Raw genomic sequence first — 19,316 nt, forward strand, 5'->3', positions numbered from 1 at the left:
GTCATCCTTGCCTTATTCTTTACAACAAATCGCACATCCAGTTTGTCCTCATGTGCTATTAATTTTGCCTCTAAAATCCACCCCCACTGCCACTGCCCTTGTCAAAGTCTCTGTCATGTCTCCCTGGTTTTCCTATTTCCTCTCCTGCTTACTTCTAATCTATGTTGCAAGGAGCTTGAGTGATCTTCATGGAAGCTAAATATGAAGATTTATCTCCTTTAGTGAAGATCTTTCAACACCTTCCTATCCTTCCCATTCCTTAGCTCACTTTCAAGGGCCTGCCTGGTCTTTCTCATGCCTTGCCCCTAGCCTCAATGTTCCCCTCCCTCACTGTGCTTCAGCCACTCTGTTCTCTGGTTTCTTGGAGACATCAAGTCTCAAGGCCTCTGTCTGTAACTGTTTCCTCCCTCATGTATGGATGGCTCCCACGTATCTTTTGGATCTCAAATTAAATTTCATTTCTTCAGGAATCCTTCCTTAGCCTTCTAATCTAAATTTGACTCATTGCTATATTGTCTCCTAGCACCCAGTTCCTTCCTTTTAGAGCCCTAATCACATTTCAGTCATACATTGGATATACTACTCATGGGGTAAGAGATAGTCTTTTAATGTCTTCTTCTCTGTACCCTAAGCTCTGGAGCATAGGGACCTTCTTTGTCTTATTCACCACTGGCACTTAAAGATACTCAATAAATCTTCAAATGGATGACTGTTAGGATTGTATTTGGCTGCCTTTACCTTCAGTCATCTTATGTGTATATTCTTTGCACATATAGACTGATATCATCTGCCTTTCCTGTCAGTGGGATCTATTGTGGTCATAAATAAATTGTCTCAGTAGCTCCTATCTACTGTTCAGGGGGTCCTTGTCAGTCTTAAAATTAGCACCAAGAATTGCTCTCCAGGGTACTAATATATCTTACCTACTCAAGGCAGGAGCTGGGTGTATTGTTCCCCCCGCCAGCTCCTGTCCCAGCCCCTGGTGAGAGTGCTACCTCTGGAGGTGACTGAGGATAACAGAGGGAGCTATAAGTTCCTTCGAGCAGACTGCCACATTGACGGTTAACTGGCTTCAGCTGGGATGGCTGGCCACTCCGAGTTTCTGCCATATAATTAATGACCTAGCTTCCTGCTGCTTTCAGTTGCTATTAGAGAAGTATTTTCTTATGTCAATACAACCTCTTCATAAGCACCTTTAAAAATGGATGTCTAATATTCAGTTGGTCTTCAAATGACTCCATAATATTTCTGTAGTTAGCTAATTATAAGAATATCAATAATTAAATAAGAATCAAATCTTTACTGCTTACATTGTATTTGCACACTTTGTAAATATGCAAGATCTCCCCACTCATCTTCTCTTCTTTAATAAGCTAGGCTGACTTTAGGAAAGATAAAGAATAGTGAATGCTTCACTTTTTCTGTTTCATTACCACTCCTGTTTCTGGGGTATATGCAGAAATTAACTTTGAGATTTTCCTACTATCCTCCCCCTGTCCTCATCAATTAGTAAAATTCAAGTTACAGTTTTTCATGCATATTATTATTATTACTGAAAATATATTTTATTTCTGTTTCTCTTCACAGAATGAAAGGTTAAAAGATTTTATTGCTCTCAAGGGCATTGATATTCAGAGAGTAAATATTAAATTGTGAAATGGAGGCAAGGTTTAACAAAAACTCATTGAAGATTGATAAATATTTTAAGACTCAAAGTTAATTTTTCATGCTTTGAAAAAATTCAGTATTTTAAATGTTAGACACTTCCTCTTGTTCTTAAAACCAGATTATGAAAATTGTAATTCCCAGTTGCTTCCATCTCTTCCTTACAATTTTTTCATTTTTTTTGAGACAGAGTCTTGCTCTGTCACCCAGGCTGGAGTACAGTGGCGTGATCTTGGCTCACTGCAACCTTCACCTCCCGGGCTCAAGCGATTCTCATGCCTTGGCCTCCCAAATAGCTGGGATTACAGGCATGCACCACCACCCTTGGCTAATTTTTGTACTTTTAGTAGAGATGAGGTTTCACCATGTTGGCCAGGCTGGTCTCGAACGCCTGACCTTGGGTGATCTGCCTGCCTCAGCCTTCCAAAGTGCTGGGATTACAGGTGTGAGCCACTGCGCCTGGCCTCTTCCTTACAGTTTTTTCTAATCATTTGAAGGCACAGGGGGTGATGGTGTGGGTTTTGAGAAATTACAGCCATGTACCGGAAGGAATTAGGAAAAAGGAAAGGGAAGGTTTAGGAAGAACATGACCTTATTTGCTCAAGTCTTTTCTACTTTGTGAATTTATGGGGGAAATTCTGTGTCCTATGGAGTACATTCTTAGGTCACTGAAGGGAACACTTTTCCATTCTGTTCCTTAAAGTGGGAACAAAGAAAGAGGCTTGGGATAGGTAATTTATTATGACTATCTTCACCCTTTCTCTAGTGTTAGGTATGTCGCAGTGATGTCATCCTCTGGACTGTGAATGACAAATTGATGATGTCACTGAGGCCCCATCTCCCCTGTATAAACAGTGTGGTACGGATTATAACAGACAATTAATCTCACCGGTCACTCATAAATTGTGCCAATTCTTTTTTATCTTCTCTGGGCCTCAGTTTCTTCATCTGTAAAATAAGGATAAATGTAATCTATCTCCTAGGATTATTACCAGGGTTAAATAGATGAATAAATGTCATGAACTTGGAAGAGTGCCTGACTTACAGTGAGCTCTCCATCAGTAGTACTATTATTAGCTATTATTTATAACTTATGCTTCTCAATGGGTATGATTTAGGAAATAGCAAAATAATATATTTTGGGTTTTTGTAATTCTTAATTTCAAATGGACTGGCAGCTTACATACCAAGAATCATACCAGACAACTCAGACCATTGAGTTTCCTCTATGGTGTAAAATGCATGTCCTTTCTGCAAAGAAAGCTGAGCCTCAGGTTTGGTGCCTGGAGGTGAAAAGAGAGTAGGCTAGAGGCCAAGTCTTTGCCAGAGAGAAGGAGGAAGCAGAAAGAAGAGTTTTTCTAGCCAAAAGAATGGGAAAGAAGAGAAAAAGCAAGAGAGAGAGAGGAAGCTAAGGAGGCAGATATTTGTTTTCTCCTTTTTCTAGGCGAAACCTCAAAACCATGGTGGGGGATGTGGTATGGTGTGGTAGAATCATCCAGATAGGTTTAAAATTTTTTGTGTGTGTATGAGGGGCAGTGACACACTTCAACAGGAATAGTGTAGTGGGGGCCCTGCAAGCCTCTAGAAAAGGCTGCCCTCAGCCTCATCCAGCATGACTATGAGTGACTGCACAGCTTTGGTTGGGAGGCTGTCTAAGCCAATGGCCCAGAATAATGCTCTTGGTTCCCTACTCGTAATGCATGGGAACCAAACATTTCCTAGAATAGATGTGAAGGAGCTGAGAGGACAGCTGGACCAGAATAGGAGGCTACTGAGTCAGGAGCCTGATGACCAGTGGCTTTGGTTGGATCAAGTGGTCAGTAGCAATGTGTGTCATTCATGCTAAAAGGTGAGTGAGACCAGATGAGGCACCCCATGGCAAGGCCTAGCAGAGGACACCACCCAGACCAGCCACCCCTTCCCTCACTGCCATGAAGATACTCAGCTTTTTCATACTCTTATCCACCTTGAGAAGGAAGAGAGGGAGGTGAGAAATAGTCATGTTAGGGAACTGAACTCTGACTACAAAGTAGGAAGGGATGGTTTCAGCTAGAAGTGACCAAGCCACTATAAATTTAGAGTTTTGGTTGCTCTCTTCTTTCCACTTTCTTTCTCAGCCAATATTCATCATGGGTTGGGCTTGTAATATCACATCAATTCTACAGTTACAGAGAAGTAAAAAAAAGTTGTGCTTTTTTTGGTAAAATCAATCTCGATTTGAATAAATTTGAAATTTCTTGCTTTATTAACCTGAAATTTCTTTCTTAAGTATATATTAAACATCCCATTCCTTAATTCATATAATAGATCTGGAGACTGATCATTATTTTCCTTTGGAGTTTTGATATCTGAAGCCAGTGTGTTATTCTCACATAGGGTTCAGGTCCTGGGTGCACAGTCAAGGTCAAAGCTTGTCTCCTGTTCTTCCCATGTTGAGTTCTTTATACCAAGGGAAGAACAGACCCTTGCTCAAGGTTGTGAGGGAGCTGAGTGAAAGAATTGAAGACCTATTCTGCTTTCAAAATATTGACCTGCATCTACCCTTCATTCTGCAAACTCTATACCCGTTTGCATGTCTGACTTCCTGTGATGCCATGCAGATATGAAGGGGCAAGTGGGCTGCAGCATGTCAACTTACCACTTGCATTTTCTTTCCTTTCCAGAGGACTGCCCAGAATTGAGGGCCACCTGTGGCTTTCATGACATGATTATGCCACATCCCGATTGCTTTTTTCAGAAAAGATGATAAAAAGAAAGAAGGAAGGGTGGGAAGAAGGGCAAAAAATCCACTTTATACTCATGGTTTTAATTTCTTCCTGTAGCCTTTTTAGGGAATGGCGAAGCTGTGTTTACAGATACTATGACACTGGTGGTTACATAGAGCTTAATGCCACCCCTAGGACGTGTAATGAAATGTGTATGTAATGATTAAAGATAGCAAATTAATTTGTATGAATTAGAAAAAGATATATTGTGTTCACAAAATCTTTTTTTTTTTCCCCTAAAGAGCCCAGTTTTAGAACTTTCAAGGTTAGTGAGAAAGGTCCCTTCCTCTACTGAACAGACATTTTTGCCTGAATCCCCATTGGAACATGGGACTGCTAGAGAGCATCTGGGGACAGGACATAAGTGGCTAAGGGCTCTGCAGCTGTTGTGAAAGGCACCCTTTGTTCATTCTCTCATTTTTAATCAAACATCTTCTGAGCACCTGTTCTGTATCAGGCATTGAACAGGCTTAAGGACAAAAATTTTAAGGAGACAGTGAAACAGTAAGGGTAGCACTAAAGTTCTAGATGCTTTCCTAGAATTATTCACAGAACACAAAGGAAGGAGGTATGATCATTACTCTTTGGGGGAAGGGAAGGATCTGGAAAGGCTCCCCAAGGAGTGTCTTGACTTTAAGCTGAACCTCAAGGCAATGGAGGGATTTGCTGTGCAACTGTTGAGTGGTAAAAGACAGGGGAAGGAACCCTATGGGACAAGTTCCAAAGGCTTGAAATAATCCTGTCTCTTGGGGGCTAGGAATGACTGGGTTGGGCTGGATGCACTTACCAGAGGAGGGTTCCTTCTTGAATAAAAAGCCTTATTATTGAAGAAAGGTCATCTTCCCATAGACTTTTTGCCTACCTTTCATTGACTAGAATGTGGTCACATGGGGGAATTATATAGATTAAACAAAGCATATAGCACTGCCAAACAAAATCAAGGTTCGTTACTGAGTTATTAGGCAGTCTACTAGTCCTATTAACCATTATTAGTTTGCTATTTTAAAATTATTATTGTATGATGTTGGGGATTTCACTTAAATTCTTCCCCAATCTTCTCATCTGTAAAATGGGGATAGTAGGAACTATCTGGAGGGTTGTTTGGGGAATTACAAATATTAGATATAAAACATATGGAACATACTAGGTGCTCAATAAATGGTGGAAAGGTTTTTGTTTTCCTTTCTTTGGATCCTTCCCTTCACTTTCTTCTCCTTCTTTGAATGCTTGCTTCACTTTTCTCTCCTCTTTAGTTTTAGGTTATATGGAAACCTGGAGAAGATTATATTTTGCAGTTTCAAATTTGTTTTTTTTTCCCTCATCCTGCCAGAGAGTTCATAGTTATCTTTGCTTGCAATTAGGTGGTATCTTTTGTGAAAACGTCATGCAGTGTTTATAATTTGTTTTTAACCACTAAAGTAAATAAAGATGTGATTAATGCTTAAGTATCATCAGAGATACACAGTGAGATAAATAGAGTGTGTCTAAAAAATTCAGCAGGATTAGATAGGTCATTTAAATGAATTCTCATATGTGAAAGGAAAATATAATTTATTAAGCAAGTTATTTACATTAGTTACAATTTTTTATTTACTTTATTTCATTTCATATTTTCAAAGCCCCCCCCGCCCCCGAGTTAAGTGTTGTTATTATTATAGGAAACTGAGTCTAACCAATTAGGAATGTATTTGGTTACTTGTAACTGAAATAATAGTGGTTTATGCAAGGTGGAAGTTTGTCTCTCATATAAAAGGTGTTCAGAGTTCAAGAGTCCAGGCCTGAAACAACAAACTCCACAGTCCTCCAGGATTCAGGCTCCTCTGGTATTTTTGCTCCACCACCTCACAGGAAGTGGCTTCACCTGTGAGGTTGAGCTGTGGTACAAGATGGCTCCTGTACCCAGGAGTAAACTGCTAGACTACAGTTTGTGCACATTTTTATCCTCACTAGACAATCCCAAATTGTTTCCAGAAATGCACAGTCTTTGCAAGCACACGTAGAACAAGGTCATAAAGCAAATTTGAACAACTGTTGGAGTCACTGTCATAGCGACTGCTTTCTCTAACTGCATTAAAATGAGAAGCCAATGTAACAAAAATATCTCCATATATTTGGAAATTTTACAATAGATTTTGTAATAACTGATGAATTGAAGAAGAACTCATCCATAATTAAAATGAAGATTAAAAATTATTTTAATATTTGTGGCATGCAGCTGAAGTTGCACAATGGAAAAGGTTATAGCCATAAATGTACATATATGAAGCATTTGACTCAATAAGGAAAAAAAAATAACACAAATATAAAGAAAATGGAAGAAAAGAAATTATAGGCCAGGAGTGGTGGCTCACGCCTGTAATCCCAGCACTTTGGGAGTCTGAGGTGGGAGGATCACTTGAGCCCAGGGAGAGCCTGTCTCTACAGAAAAAAAAAAAATTAGCTGGGTGTAGTGGCACGCACCTGTAGTCCCAGCTACTTGAGAGGCTGAGGCAGGAGGATTGCTTGAGCCCGGGTGGTTGAGGCTGCAGTGAGCTGTGATTGCACCACTGTACTCTAGAATGGGCTACAGAGTGAGACCTTGTCAAAAAAAAAAAAAAAAAAAAAGAAAAGAAAGAAGAAAAAAAGAAATTATGAGTGCATACAGAAATGAATAAACTGGGGGAAAAAAGAACAAAGACAAGAAAACCACTTCCTTACTTTTGAAAAAAAATGAAGTAGATAGCTTCTGACAAAAGTACTCAAAAAATGAGAGAAGATACAAATATAGAATATAAACTATAGAGAAGATTATAATTACAGATTTATTACAAATTTTAAAAACAGTAAGAGAACACTACAGACAACATGAACTTGAAAAGTGAATGATTTTTTCAATAATATAAATTTGAAAAATATGTAAGGTGTGGTCCTACTTTTTATTAACTGTATATTTACAGGTAAATATTCTCAAAGAAAAAAGTTAACATATTTTACAAGTGGCTAACCATGGGGTAAGAATTTATGAATTTGTATTATTTTCTTTTTCTTTTTCTTTTTTTTCTTTTTTTTTTTTTTGTTTTTTGAGACTGGTCTTGCTCTGTCGCCCAGGCTGGAGTGCAGTGGCCCGATCTCGGCTCAGTGCAAGCTCTGCCTCCCAGGTTCACGCCATTCTCCTGCCTCAGCCTCCTGAGTAGCTGGGACTACAGGTGCCCGCCACCACACCCAGCTAATTTTTTTGTATTTTTAGTAGAGACGGGTTTCACCGTGTTAGCCAGGATGGTCTTGATCTCCTAACCTCATGATCCGCCCACCTTGGCCTCCCAAAGTGCTGGGATTACAGGCGTGAGCCACCGCGCCCGGCTTCCTTTTCTTTTTTTTTTGAGACAGAGTCTCACTGTGTTGCCCAGGCTGGAGTGCAGTGATGTTGGCTCACTGCAAACTCTGCCTCCTGGGTTCAATCAATTCTCCTGGCTCAGCCTCCTGAGTAGCTGGGATTACAGGCTCCCACCACCACGCCCGGCTAATTTTTTTTTTCTTTTTTTTGAGACGGAGTTTCGCTCTTGTTGCCCAGGCTGGATTGCAATAGTGCAATCTCGGCTCACCACAACCTCCGCCTCCCGGGTTCAAGCGATTCTCCTGCCTCAGCCTCTCAAGTAGTTGGGATTACAGGAATGCACCACCATGCCCAACTAATTTTGTATTTTTAGTAGAGACAGGGTTTCTCCATGTTGGTCCTGCTGGTCTCGAACTCCCGACCTTGGGTGATTCGCCTGCCTCAGTCTCCCAAAGTGTTGGGATTACAGGCGTTAGCCACCTCACCCGGCCTGGCTAATTTTTATATTTTTAGTAGAGATGGGGTTTCACCATGTTGACCAGCCTGGTCTCGAACTCCTGACCTCAAGTAATCTGTCCGCCTCGGCCTCCCAAAGAGCTGGGATTACAGGCATGAGCTACCGCACTGGGCATATTATTTTCATCCATCTGAGTTTTCTAACTTTCAGCAGTGAATATAGATTTTTTTAATCCACTAATTCACTGGAGGGGAGGAGCTGCAGAAGTGCCTGTAGGTCACACTTCCCTCAAGGCCCATCCCAAGCTTACTACCAGTCCCGGACAGGGACCCTTCTGGCGCTGGCAGAGAAGTCCTGGTTTCTGTTGTTGTGAAGTCTCCAAACTCCATTCTCTATCTTTCTCTTCTGGAGTGATTTGTTTCCCCAACTTTCAGTCTTTGTCACCCTAGGACATAGACTCATGGATCTTTGAGACTTATCCCACCCCTGGGTCCATCTCTAGTCCTCTGAAGTCTAGTCTGGGCCCAGCACCTGGACTCCTATTCCTTGGGAGGAGGGTTGAGTCTATAGGAAGCACAGAACAGTGTTGGACCTGTCTAAAGTGCTTGGGATGCTGGAGTCACACAGATGTGGATTCAAATCCCTTGCTGCCTCTTACTGGCTTATGGACTTAGTCATGTTCTGTAGATTTTCCATCTTTAGTTTGTTAATAACGCCACATTATAAAATGAGATAAAGTATGCAAAACAACTATACACAATGGTGCTCAGTAAACTGTTACTTCTTCGCTGTTAGTTATTTGCTTTATTAAAGGGAAAACTTTAATAAAACAAATTCAATTTAACAGAGTTTAATTCAGCAAAGAACAATTCACAGATCAGACAGTCCCCAGAACCAGATTAGTTTCAGAGGGACTCCAGGGCCACCACACGGTCAGAAAACATCGATGGACAGAGAAAGGAAAGTGACAAATAGAAACCAAAAGTGAGGTACAGAAACAGCTGGACTGCTTACAGCTGGAATTTGCCTATTTGAACACTGTTGGCTGTCTGTGATTGACTAAAACTCTGTGATTGGTATAAGACTGGGTTACAATGTACCCATCCAGTTAGGTTACGGTTTACTATGTACAAATAAACCGTTAGGCGGAACTTAAAATATGTAAGGATGTGGCTTTAGGCTAAACTTAATTTAACAGCCTGTATTTCCAAGGAATTTACTAGCAATCCTGGTGTGTTATAAAACGATGACTCTGATTTAGCATGTGAGGCTTAGCGTTTTTAAATTGGAGGGTGGCGTGGGGCCGATAGTTGGGGAAGCAGTATATAGAACTGCTTAAGCAGGTACCCCAACTAAGTGCTGTATTTCTGCCACCTGGGGAAAGAGTTAGGAGGCCAGTTTGTTGTTGTTGTTGTTTTTGTTTTTGTTTTTTGTTTTTGGAGATGGAGTCTTGCTCTATCTCTCAGGCTGGAGTGCAGTGGCGCGACCTCGGCTCACTGCAATCTCCGCCTCCCGGGTTCCAGCGATTCTCTTGCCTCAGCTGCCCGAGTAGCTGGGATTACAGGCACGTGCCACCACACTCAGCTAATTTTTGTATTTTTAGTAGACACCGGGTTTCACCATGTTGGCCAGGATGGTGTCAATCTCCTGACCTCGTGATCCGCCCGCCAGTCTTTTCAAAAATATAAACATTTTACTAAAGGAGGGAGAAAACATTATTTTGAAAGTTGGATGCATTTTCAGGTGGTTGTGTTAGAAATGGCGAGGTTCTTCCAGGGAAGAGAATTACTTTTTCCTTCAGGACCATGCATCGATGGATAACTAGAGGTGATGCTGCCCCCTGCCGGACATGGTCGGGGGAGACAGGGAGTGAGGGAAGTTGTCATGGAGTAAGAAACAATTTTCCCCTGAAGCGCTGGGGGAAGAAATGACTGGGCGGAGGTGCAGATGGGCATACAGTGACCCAGGCATTACATCAGCTGGAGCAGTGAGTGGGATTTGAGAATTCAATTAGGGAAGGAATTCAGAGTCACAGTGGACTTCAAATCTCCTTCTTATCACATACTAGTTATTTCTTAAACAGTTGGAGTAAGAGCTAGATTTTCTGTTATTTGTGACGGGTGCCTGAGCCGTTTGGGAAAAGGTGACCCTAGAAGGCCAGAGGAATTGGGAATGCCTGGGTTGCCTGTGGAGAGTTGAGTAACAGTCTCCATGTGCTGGGCACCTGAAGAAATTACTCCTGAAGGTTAATCCTAAAGTGTTTCACTTCATTATTTCCCATGGGAGGAGAAACTCTAGCTGAACTTAGCGACCTATGTAGGACTTGGGGAAGGGCTTAGCAGACGTTTAGGGTCTTTGCAATGAATCTGACCCTATAAGTCAGCTGCAGCTTCTCATTGGTCTATACATACCTGTCTGGGTAAAGGGCTCCTTTGAATATATCTGATCATCTCCTTTTGAAAATTCAGCAATTTCTCTCCTAGGAGACTGCTACTCATCCTACCTTTCTGAATACCCATTACTCCTTCTTCCTGCAGCTTGAAGGCAGGTCCACGCCTCCTCCTGGAAGCCTTCCCTTGACTGACTCCTGGCTGAGTTCACAGGTATCTCATCCATGCCCGACGTTGTGCCCCCTTCCATGAGGTGAAGCGCTCTCAAAATGAGAGCTTTAGGTCCTGAGTTTAGAATGCCTGTTTCTTCATGGATGTCCTTGGCTCTTTAAACTCATTGTGTCTCAGACCCATGAGATGATCTCCCTCCTTCTCATCTACTTAGACCTCTGATTAGCTGATGGCATGACTGTGTTCCCAGTCACATGGGCTAGACACTTCACCTGCCTCATTGCCTGTGTCCTGGCTCTATTATGTCTTCCAATTCTGCAATGCAGATAGGATGAGGGCTCTCGGGGGTAATGCAATTCACTGTGTATCTGCTTAGGTATCAGTCATTCCCAAGCCCTCATCTTTGGCCAGATGAAATGCCTCTGCCCATGAAGTTTCACCTTGTTCTCTAGCCCAACATATTGCCCTCTCTTCTGTGGACTTTTCATGCCATTGCGCCAGCACATTCTCATGTTGCAGAGCATGCTGGCCTTGTATGACACTCACTGATGTCTGTGGACATTCCTCTACCTACAAGGTGAGCTCATTGTGAGCAGGATGTTTATCTGCTCTACCCACTTCCTCATCTCAGTGACTTGTACTTATTTGGTCTCAGTAAATGAAGTTTTTCTGGCCATTAGCACATTATGTGCATTCTAATCACTTACTTGCCTGTATCTCCCACTGGTGGATAAGTTTCTTGAGGACTGGACTCAGCATGATTTAGCTTTGTGTCCAGTATGTGAACTGAGCACTGTGCCAGGCAAAACCAAAGTATATAGTAAATGTTAAATTAAATGGGTGAAGGTAACTTCATTTATTATTTAGTATTTATTACACCTTAAATAACTCTAACATTAAAAGTTTAGTGTTAAAAAACTGAAAGGTTTGCCAAAAGCAGATGAGCCTATAAGGGAAATGGACAAGGAGAGACTAGAGATAGAGGAGGAGATCTAGGAGAATGTGGTGTCACAGGAAAGGAAAGACTTTAGATGGAGAGAGACCAAATATGAAGGCAATTGGTTTAGCAGCATGGAGGTCTCTGGGGAGCTATGTAGAGTCATTTTTCCTTGGGAGGAAAGGGCCAGGAGCCACAGTGGGGTGCACTGATGAGTGAGTGAGTGGAAGATGTAAAGATGGAGGGAAAAAGTATTAATAACTTTTCAAGAACTTTACCTATACAAAAGAGGAGGGTAATAGGGAAGCAAAAAGACACGGGAGCAGGATCCAGAGAGGATTTTCTTTTAAAATGGGGCATCATGAGTATGTTAAAAGCTGACAGAATGGGGAAAACTTTCTGGGAAAAATACAAAACCTTTAATAAGATCTAAGATACTTAATTACATAAAACTATTTTTGCATGATAAAATCAAGTGAAACATTGGGAAAGAATATTTTTAACATACGTAACAGATATGACACACAATTTTGATGATCACAAACAGAGGTGCAAAAACAACGTATTTGTAACTGCATTCTACCTGCTTCTCAGCTGTCATTTCTATTTGTAGTAGAAGACAACCACACCAACAGACAAAAAAATTAAAATATCCCCTCAAAGTTATTTAGTTATTGTTCTGTACTCATCCTTAAAAACCCAGATTATAGGTTCTGTCTTCAAGGAATCCATCCTTTTTCCATGCTTTGTACACACTTGTATTGGCCAACATAACAGTGTTTTGTAATTACATACTGCACATATGCATCTCCAACCTGACCCTGAGTTTGTTGAGAGCAGAGACATTCTCAGTATCCAGTTTATGCTCATTAACTAAGTTGATTCTTGTTGATTGATAGTCACGTAAGTCCCCTGTGGGCTTTGGTGTTTTGCAGTGTTAGGTAGGACTATTTCTGCATCTGTCACATTCCTAGAAGGACTGTTTTCAGTCTCCAGCAAGCTCCCCTGTTGCCCCTTCTGAGTTGGAACCCACCTTCTCCAAATATAACTATGCTCTGATTTCTAGCACCATCGATTAGTTTTGCCTGTTCTTGAACCTCCTATACACACAGCTTGTTTTCTTGTGTCTGACTTCTTTTGTTCAATGGTATGTCTGTGAGATCAAAATGTGTTGATGTATGTCAGCAGGTCAGCAGTTTGTTCTTTTTCCTTGTGTAGTATTTTATTGCATGAATGATGATTGTTTTAATAATAAATAATAATAAATTTTTTATTTTGCTTTTTAGAGAAAAGGCTTTTCCTAACTCTAGAATATTATTTAGTCAAGGATATGTTTGGTTTTAAATGTTTTCCTATCTTACATGGGTCTCTAAAACATAAGGAAAACAAGAGCCCATGTTTCTTTTTCTCTCAAAAACACGATTTTTAAAAATACACAAATGAAAATTAATGAACTGTTAGTTGAGTTCCTTTCCACGGAGTTGGGGGGAAGTTGGTCTTCCAGGGTTTTGCTCTGTAGGGCCCCCCTGAATGTTACCTTGGATTATGGGAGTAGCAGGGGGCTTCCTGAGTAGAGGGCTCCCTTTCCTGATGTGCATTTATGTCTCCTGCTGTCTCCTTGCATCGGCGATTTCCAGTGAGATGAGTCAGAAACCGGCCAAGGAGGGTCCCAGACTCTCCAAAAACCAGAAGTACTCCGAACACTTCAGCATACACTGCTGCCCGCCGTTCACCTTCCTCAATTCCAAGAAGGAGATAGTGGATCGGAAATACAGCATTTGTAAGAGCGGCTGCTTCTACCAGAAGAAAGAGGAGGACTGGATCTGCTGCGCCTGCCAGAAGACCAGGTAAGCGGCCGCCCAGCCCCGCGGCACCAGTTGGGCACAGCGCGTGGTCTCGGCTCCCAGCACGCCCCTCCCGCTCCGCACCCCACTCTTCCCCCTAGTCGGCTACACCGGAAGGCACTCCAGGGAGACTGGAAGGTGGGTGGGGGAGCAGGGCCTTCCTACCTGTTTCCAGCTCCTGCCAGCGTCGCTTAAGCAGCAGAGGAGAGCCCTGGCTCCCGCCTCCAGCTTCTTTTGGCCCTCTCAGAACCAGCCGCCGTGCCAAGTCCCCTCAGAGGCCCAAGAAACAGCCAGCTGCGCCCCCCGCGGTGGTCAGAGCGCCAGCCAAGCCACGGTCCCCTCCGAGGTCTGAGCGTCAGCCACGGTCCCCTCCGAGGTCTGAGCGTCAGCCACGGTCCCCTCCGAGGTCTGAGCGTCAGCCACGGTCCCCTCCGAGGTCTGAGCGTCAGCCACGTCCCCGCCCAGAGGTCCGACCACCGCCAGCCAAGCAGCGTCCCCCTCAGAAGTCCAAGCAACAGCCGCGCAGCAGCCCCCTCAGAGGGCCAGGCGCCAGCCGTGGGGGGTCCCCCGTCAAAGCTTCTAGGTTCTGGTAACACCATCTCTTCCCTTTTGTTCCCCAGCCCTAAGGTTAGTAGTTGCTTCCTGTGTTTACTAACACTGGGCTGTCTCCATGGCCCTCTTCAGCCTTATTACCCAACCTGTGTAATCAGCTCCCTCCATTAAATCCCCTCTGTTTGAAATACCTAGTGTGGCTTCTGGTTTCCTCCTAGGTGCTATTGGTGCATACTTCAGGTGGCTGTGGCCATTGCTTCCGTTGTCTAATAGGACTGGAAGTTGTTAATCTATCAATTGAGATTATTGACCATGGTAACAGATTGAATAAATGAGTTCCTCAATGCCTATGCCTCAGGGAGATAATGAATGGTGACTCTAATCAATATCCGTATAAGTAAAAGGAGAGGGTAATCCATTGGACCCATCCATCTTCCCAACACACTTCATCTGATGTCAATCTCAGTGGCAATACCATTCATTCATTCACTCATTCACTTACTCAACAAATCCTATTGCATACCTGTAAAGTTCCATTTGATGTGCTGGGGGAAGGGAATATGGCAGTGAGGAAGCCGTGTTGTTTGAGATTTACCAGGACCAAATAAGCATAGGTGTCATCGTGTAGGGATCAGTGCCCTAATGTTTTCATAATATGCATGTACATGGGACCATGAGAACCATAAGCAGGGAGTTATTGGCTCTGTAGGCTATTTTTTTTTTTTTTTTTTTGAGCAGTTTTAGGTTCACAGCAAAATTAAGGGGAAGGTACAGAGATTTCCTCTATATTCTTGCCCCAATACACACATGCCTGGCCAATTTTTTATTATTTATTTATTTATTTATTTATTTATTTTACTATTCTGAAGGTATATCAGCATGCCAACTTTTTAGACCTTTTACTATTTGGAACTGAATCTGTTTATAAGTTAGTAGTGGGTGTTAATTGTATTTGAGATTCTCCTATCTACTCTGATACCTAGCACTTGTGTAGCATCTACTATGTGTAGGTATCACATGATGTTTACTGATTTAGGAGGAAGAAGAGTCAATGGGGAAGAATGTTAAAGATGCCCCTAGAAAATGTGATTTTTGGGTCACCACTAAGGCCTGGGTACGTGCCTTTTTAGTAAGCATTCACCCCCCAAAGGTACAGTTATGTAGACAGTACTCAGACTACACAATGAGCAATGCTGACCTAAACAATCCATAAATGAATAATCCAGATTATTTGTGATGTGAGGTAAAGAAATGTGGAGAGTGATAAATTTATGGTACCAAAAGTGAAAGCATTAAAAAGGCACAAGATTAGGCAAGTTTAATTTGTGAAGGAAGTAACTAGTCACTAAAACTTTAATAGCAAGTTGTATGACAGGTTACCTAGTCATTAACTGAGTCCCTCTTAAGGAGCCTGAGTAGAAGGGTCCTAGGACAGGTAAGTATTGATATATGGAAGTAGTTAGAAAATGTATGAAACAGAGGAAATTAATTGTATAAAAGGCATGCCACCTATAGTGGTGGCTTTGGGTGGCTGGAGTTCAATCAGGACATGGAAAGGAGTTAGAAGACAATGAAAGCAAACTTCACCATACCCACAGATTTGTCTGGACCTAACCTTGATCAGTGTATTCACCTAAATTCAGGAGATACCCTAGTGTTGGTGTGCTTTGACTCCCTCAGTTAACTAATTTCAGTGGGTATCAGAGAAGGTGCCTCCACAGGCCGTTATTACCTCCTCAGCCATTGTCCCTTACCTGGGAACAGAGGATCTGAAAGTCTTCATTCGTAATGTCCCATGACTTCACTTATGCACTGTCTTGAGTCCTATTTGAGATATTCATTTTTCCTTCTTAGATTCCCAAAGGTCTTCAGGTAATATATTGGAGCCACTTCTTCATCATATTGTCTATTCCTTTTATTGATACTGATTGACTATTTTGAATCAAAGGAGTGGGAGGCAGGTTGATGTGATGAGAAATATTTGCTCTTAAGCAGAGCTACTAACTTGCACATGAAGAAAGGGTAAAAAAGATTTTCTGAAGCCAACTTGCTTTCTGAAACAGTGCTATTTCAGAGGTATTGCTTTTAGAGGTTAAATAATTTTGGCAAAGGCCTAATTGGATTCTTAATAACTCCCTTGGATAGGTCTTCTCAAAAACCAGAGAATGATTTAATCTTAGAAACTGATTGTATGATTTCCAGCATCCTGATTAAACATGGTAGCATTCATAATATTTGATAGGAGGAAACCGTGGCATCTCCCTCTTAGTTTATTCTGTCCTCTCAGTTCTAAGATTTTAGGATTTCACAAGGTTGTCCTTGCCTTTGGGTTTAACAGGTATGTCCTGGGCCTCTTTTGGTTTCAGTGTTCTGCTTTTGGGAGCTGGGGATCTGTGGTTCTTTGAAAACCACCATGGCTGTGGGTGGTTAATTTGGAGTCAATCAGTCACATATATTGGGAAGTGCTGTGTGTGCCTTTGACTCATTTTTTTCTGCACAGCATGTTTTATACTATTAAATTGAGCCCTGCACACAAGCAGCCTGGAAGACTATGATTTTCCAGGTAACAGCAGAGCTAGAGAAAAGGCCTGAGCTCTTTGCTTTCTGTTCAGGCTCTTGTTCTGCCTGTGTCTCAGGTTGCATTATTGCTTTTATTAGTTTGGGTGACTGAACTCTTGAATTTTGCCCTATCTGTGGCATATACTCTTTCCTATCTGGGAGCAGTCCTTTATACATCCTGGTAGTCCCTATAGCACAATGCTTATGCAGAACAGATGCTTTTGCAGAGGCCTAGGTTAGCCAGAGAGGCTTCCAGTCCTGGGAGCTGTGTGTTGTTTTGGAGTGTGACAGCCTCTGCCTGGTCACAGGTCCTTACCTGGTCCAGACCACATGGTTAACTATGCCTTCTCTGATAGCCTTAACCCAATTGTCTCTCATTCTCCTTCAACACTCGTTTTATAAATCCCTGATTCTAGATCAAGCTCACAACCTGCCTGCATTGGTTTTCCAGCTGCTGAGGATGGTCATGTGTGCATAGAGCTGCTGAGTGCAGTTTGGGAAAATCTTTATAGCCTGGTGGGTTGGTGCCACCACAAATGGATGAACCCCAGCCACTCCCCAGACTGTCCTGGCTCCACCAGCCCCCACACATTCATCAGAATATGCATCTGTCTTTAAATCCTTCCCCTCAGCCTCAGAGGTTGAAGCATTCATTCGCTGATGAGGCCAGTCCCCCACCCCTCCCTGTGATCTTCCAACCTCTTATCTCCTTTGAGGTCTTGCTGTACAACTTAGCAACCCCCCTAACCACTTCAGCCTTTGTATCTTGTCTCTTTCTCATTAGCATTTTGACGTGTTTTGCTCTCTCATATTGACTGTTCACGTCTGGCCCTATCCTCTTTTCTCTCTACCTTAGACAAATTTTAAAAAGAATAGTGTAAACTCGTCATCTTTACTTCCTCAAATCCCATTTGCTCTTCAATTCATTGTGTTCTAATTTCTTCCCTTAGCACCCCCGCCCCTGGAATTCCTCTTGTGCAGATTCCTCCAGAAGTAATAATGCAAGGGCAAGAAGTTTATTTGGGAGGTGAAGGGGACACTGGAGGAATGTGGGAAGCAAGATAAGGAAGGGAAAGAGCCAATTAAAAAAAAGCATTATCTAACCAATTCTCACCGTGGGTTCCTGGGACTTAGTCCTGCCGAGGACCTCTGGGGAACAGTGTAGACATGTGCGTCAGTTATCTTACCAGAGGGGTGGAGGAACTGGGATATTTATACACCAGTTCTCGTCAGTCATTAGTCAGCCAACGCTGCTTCAAGGATGGGGGCATTCATTCTTTGACACGTCTAGCTTGTTAAGGAGATGGCAAAGTGGACTGCAGCAGCAAGATAAAAGCCCTCAGGAAAAGAAAGGCAAGTACTGGCACCTGGAAGTGGGGCTGAGCACAAGAGTGGTAAGGGCAAGGGGTTATGGGCAAGGCACCAGTAGTGTTTGCTCTAATGGTTACCTGTGGCCTTCATGCTGCTTTTCCTAATGAGTGCTGAACCCAATCTGTATATCAATGGTGCTTTCTGTTGGATTTGTTGGGCTGTTCTCTCATTCAGTCTTTAAACTCTCTGTTCTCTTGGTTTCTGTGACTCTCTTCTTCCTTTTCTCTGCAGGAACTTTCCTTCTTCATCTTCTTGTGAGTGCTTCCTTTTCTGCCAATTGCTCAACCTTGAGGTCCCCTAGGGTTCCATACTGAGCTCTCTGCTTATGTGATTTTGCCTTCTCTTGTGGTTTTAATTATGACTCACATGTGATGACTTCTAAACCTTAATTCATCATTGACATTAATATGTGAGCCTATTCACTCAGCAGATCAATTTGATGTTGGAAAACCTAATCTGTCTACACTTGATTTCTTTCCTACAAAGCTTGTTCTTCTTTTTGTTTGCTATCTCAGCAAATAACACAGCTGTCCAACTAATCCCCCAAGTTGGAAACCTAAGCACATTGTAACTTCCAATTTTCCCCTGCATATAAATGCTGGCCAATTTGGCTTTCTGATGGGAAGGGGTGCAGGATTGAGATCAAGCTAGAAACAAAGTAGAGGGAATGGAGGTAGTTGATAAAATAAGTCTCCTCCATAGCACATATGGAGGGATTGGCCTTTGATGGGAACAAGAAAAGCTGTTAGATTGTGCAAAGTAGAGAGAGACCCATTAATAGGCATTAAGATAGAGGTCATGCCTGAGAATGAGCGAGCTAGAAGTTTGAGAAGGTTAGGGTACACCTGGAATGTTAGAGACCAGGCTTCTAGGCAGTAGTTAGGGCTGGCTGAGCTGAGCTCAACAGAGCTGTATATAAATCATTTGTTCTTAAGGAGCTCCTTCTCCAATGAAAGGAAACAGATTGCCACCTCTGAAATTATCAGTGGAATCACACAACTCCACATCCACACTCTGCTTCTCTTCCAACTTGTTTGCCAAATGCCCTCACAGCAACTGTTCTTAAACTTTACCATGTGCCTCCAGTGTTCTGACTCCTCCATTTTTATCTCCATCTATCAGACTCCACTTTCCTCGCTTTCCAAATTAGAAATGATATCCCAACATTTTAATGTCGTTCACAAATACCCTAGAATCCCCTGCCTTCTGAATATTTGTCTTACACCCCTGGGAAAACCCCAGCCTTTGATGAACCCAGCTAACTGGCTTCACCATGTTTGTTTTTGGGCAGC

General features: G+C 42.4%; 1 protein-coding gene across 4 annotated transcripts in view; it reads left to right on the forward strand.

The window, feature by feature from the left end:
• Positions 1–19,316, forward strand: part of MOBP (myelin associated oligodendrocyte basic protein) — a 66,880-nt gene that overhangs the window by 23,374 nt on the left and 24,190 nt on the right. For 2 of the 4 annotated variants that reach the window (XM_034956159.3, XM_034956164.3), the window contains exons 3-4: positions 13,336–13,545; positions 13,790–14,125. In XM_034956159.3, the coding sequence (XP_034812050.1) occupies positions 13,340–13,545; positions 13,790–14,125 (542 nt within the window). In that variant the 5' untranslated portion in view covers positions 13,336–13,339. Of the gene's footprint in view, positions 1–10,737; positions 10,804–13,335; positions 13,546–13,789; positions 14,132–19,316 lie in introns of all 4 variants that reach the window. The other 2 variants (XM_034956163.3, XM_034956166.3) reach the window with 2 other exon arrangements.

This window comes from Pan paniscus, chromosome 2 (assembly GCF_029289425.2).
Source record: "Pan paniscus chromosome 2, NHGRI_mPanPan1-v2.0_pri, whole genome shotgun sequence".
Taxonomy (NCBI): Eukaryota; Metazoa; Chordata; class Mammalia; order Primates; family Hominidae; genus Pan; species Pan paniscus.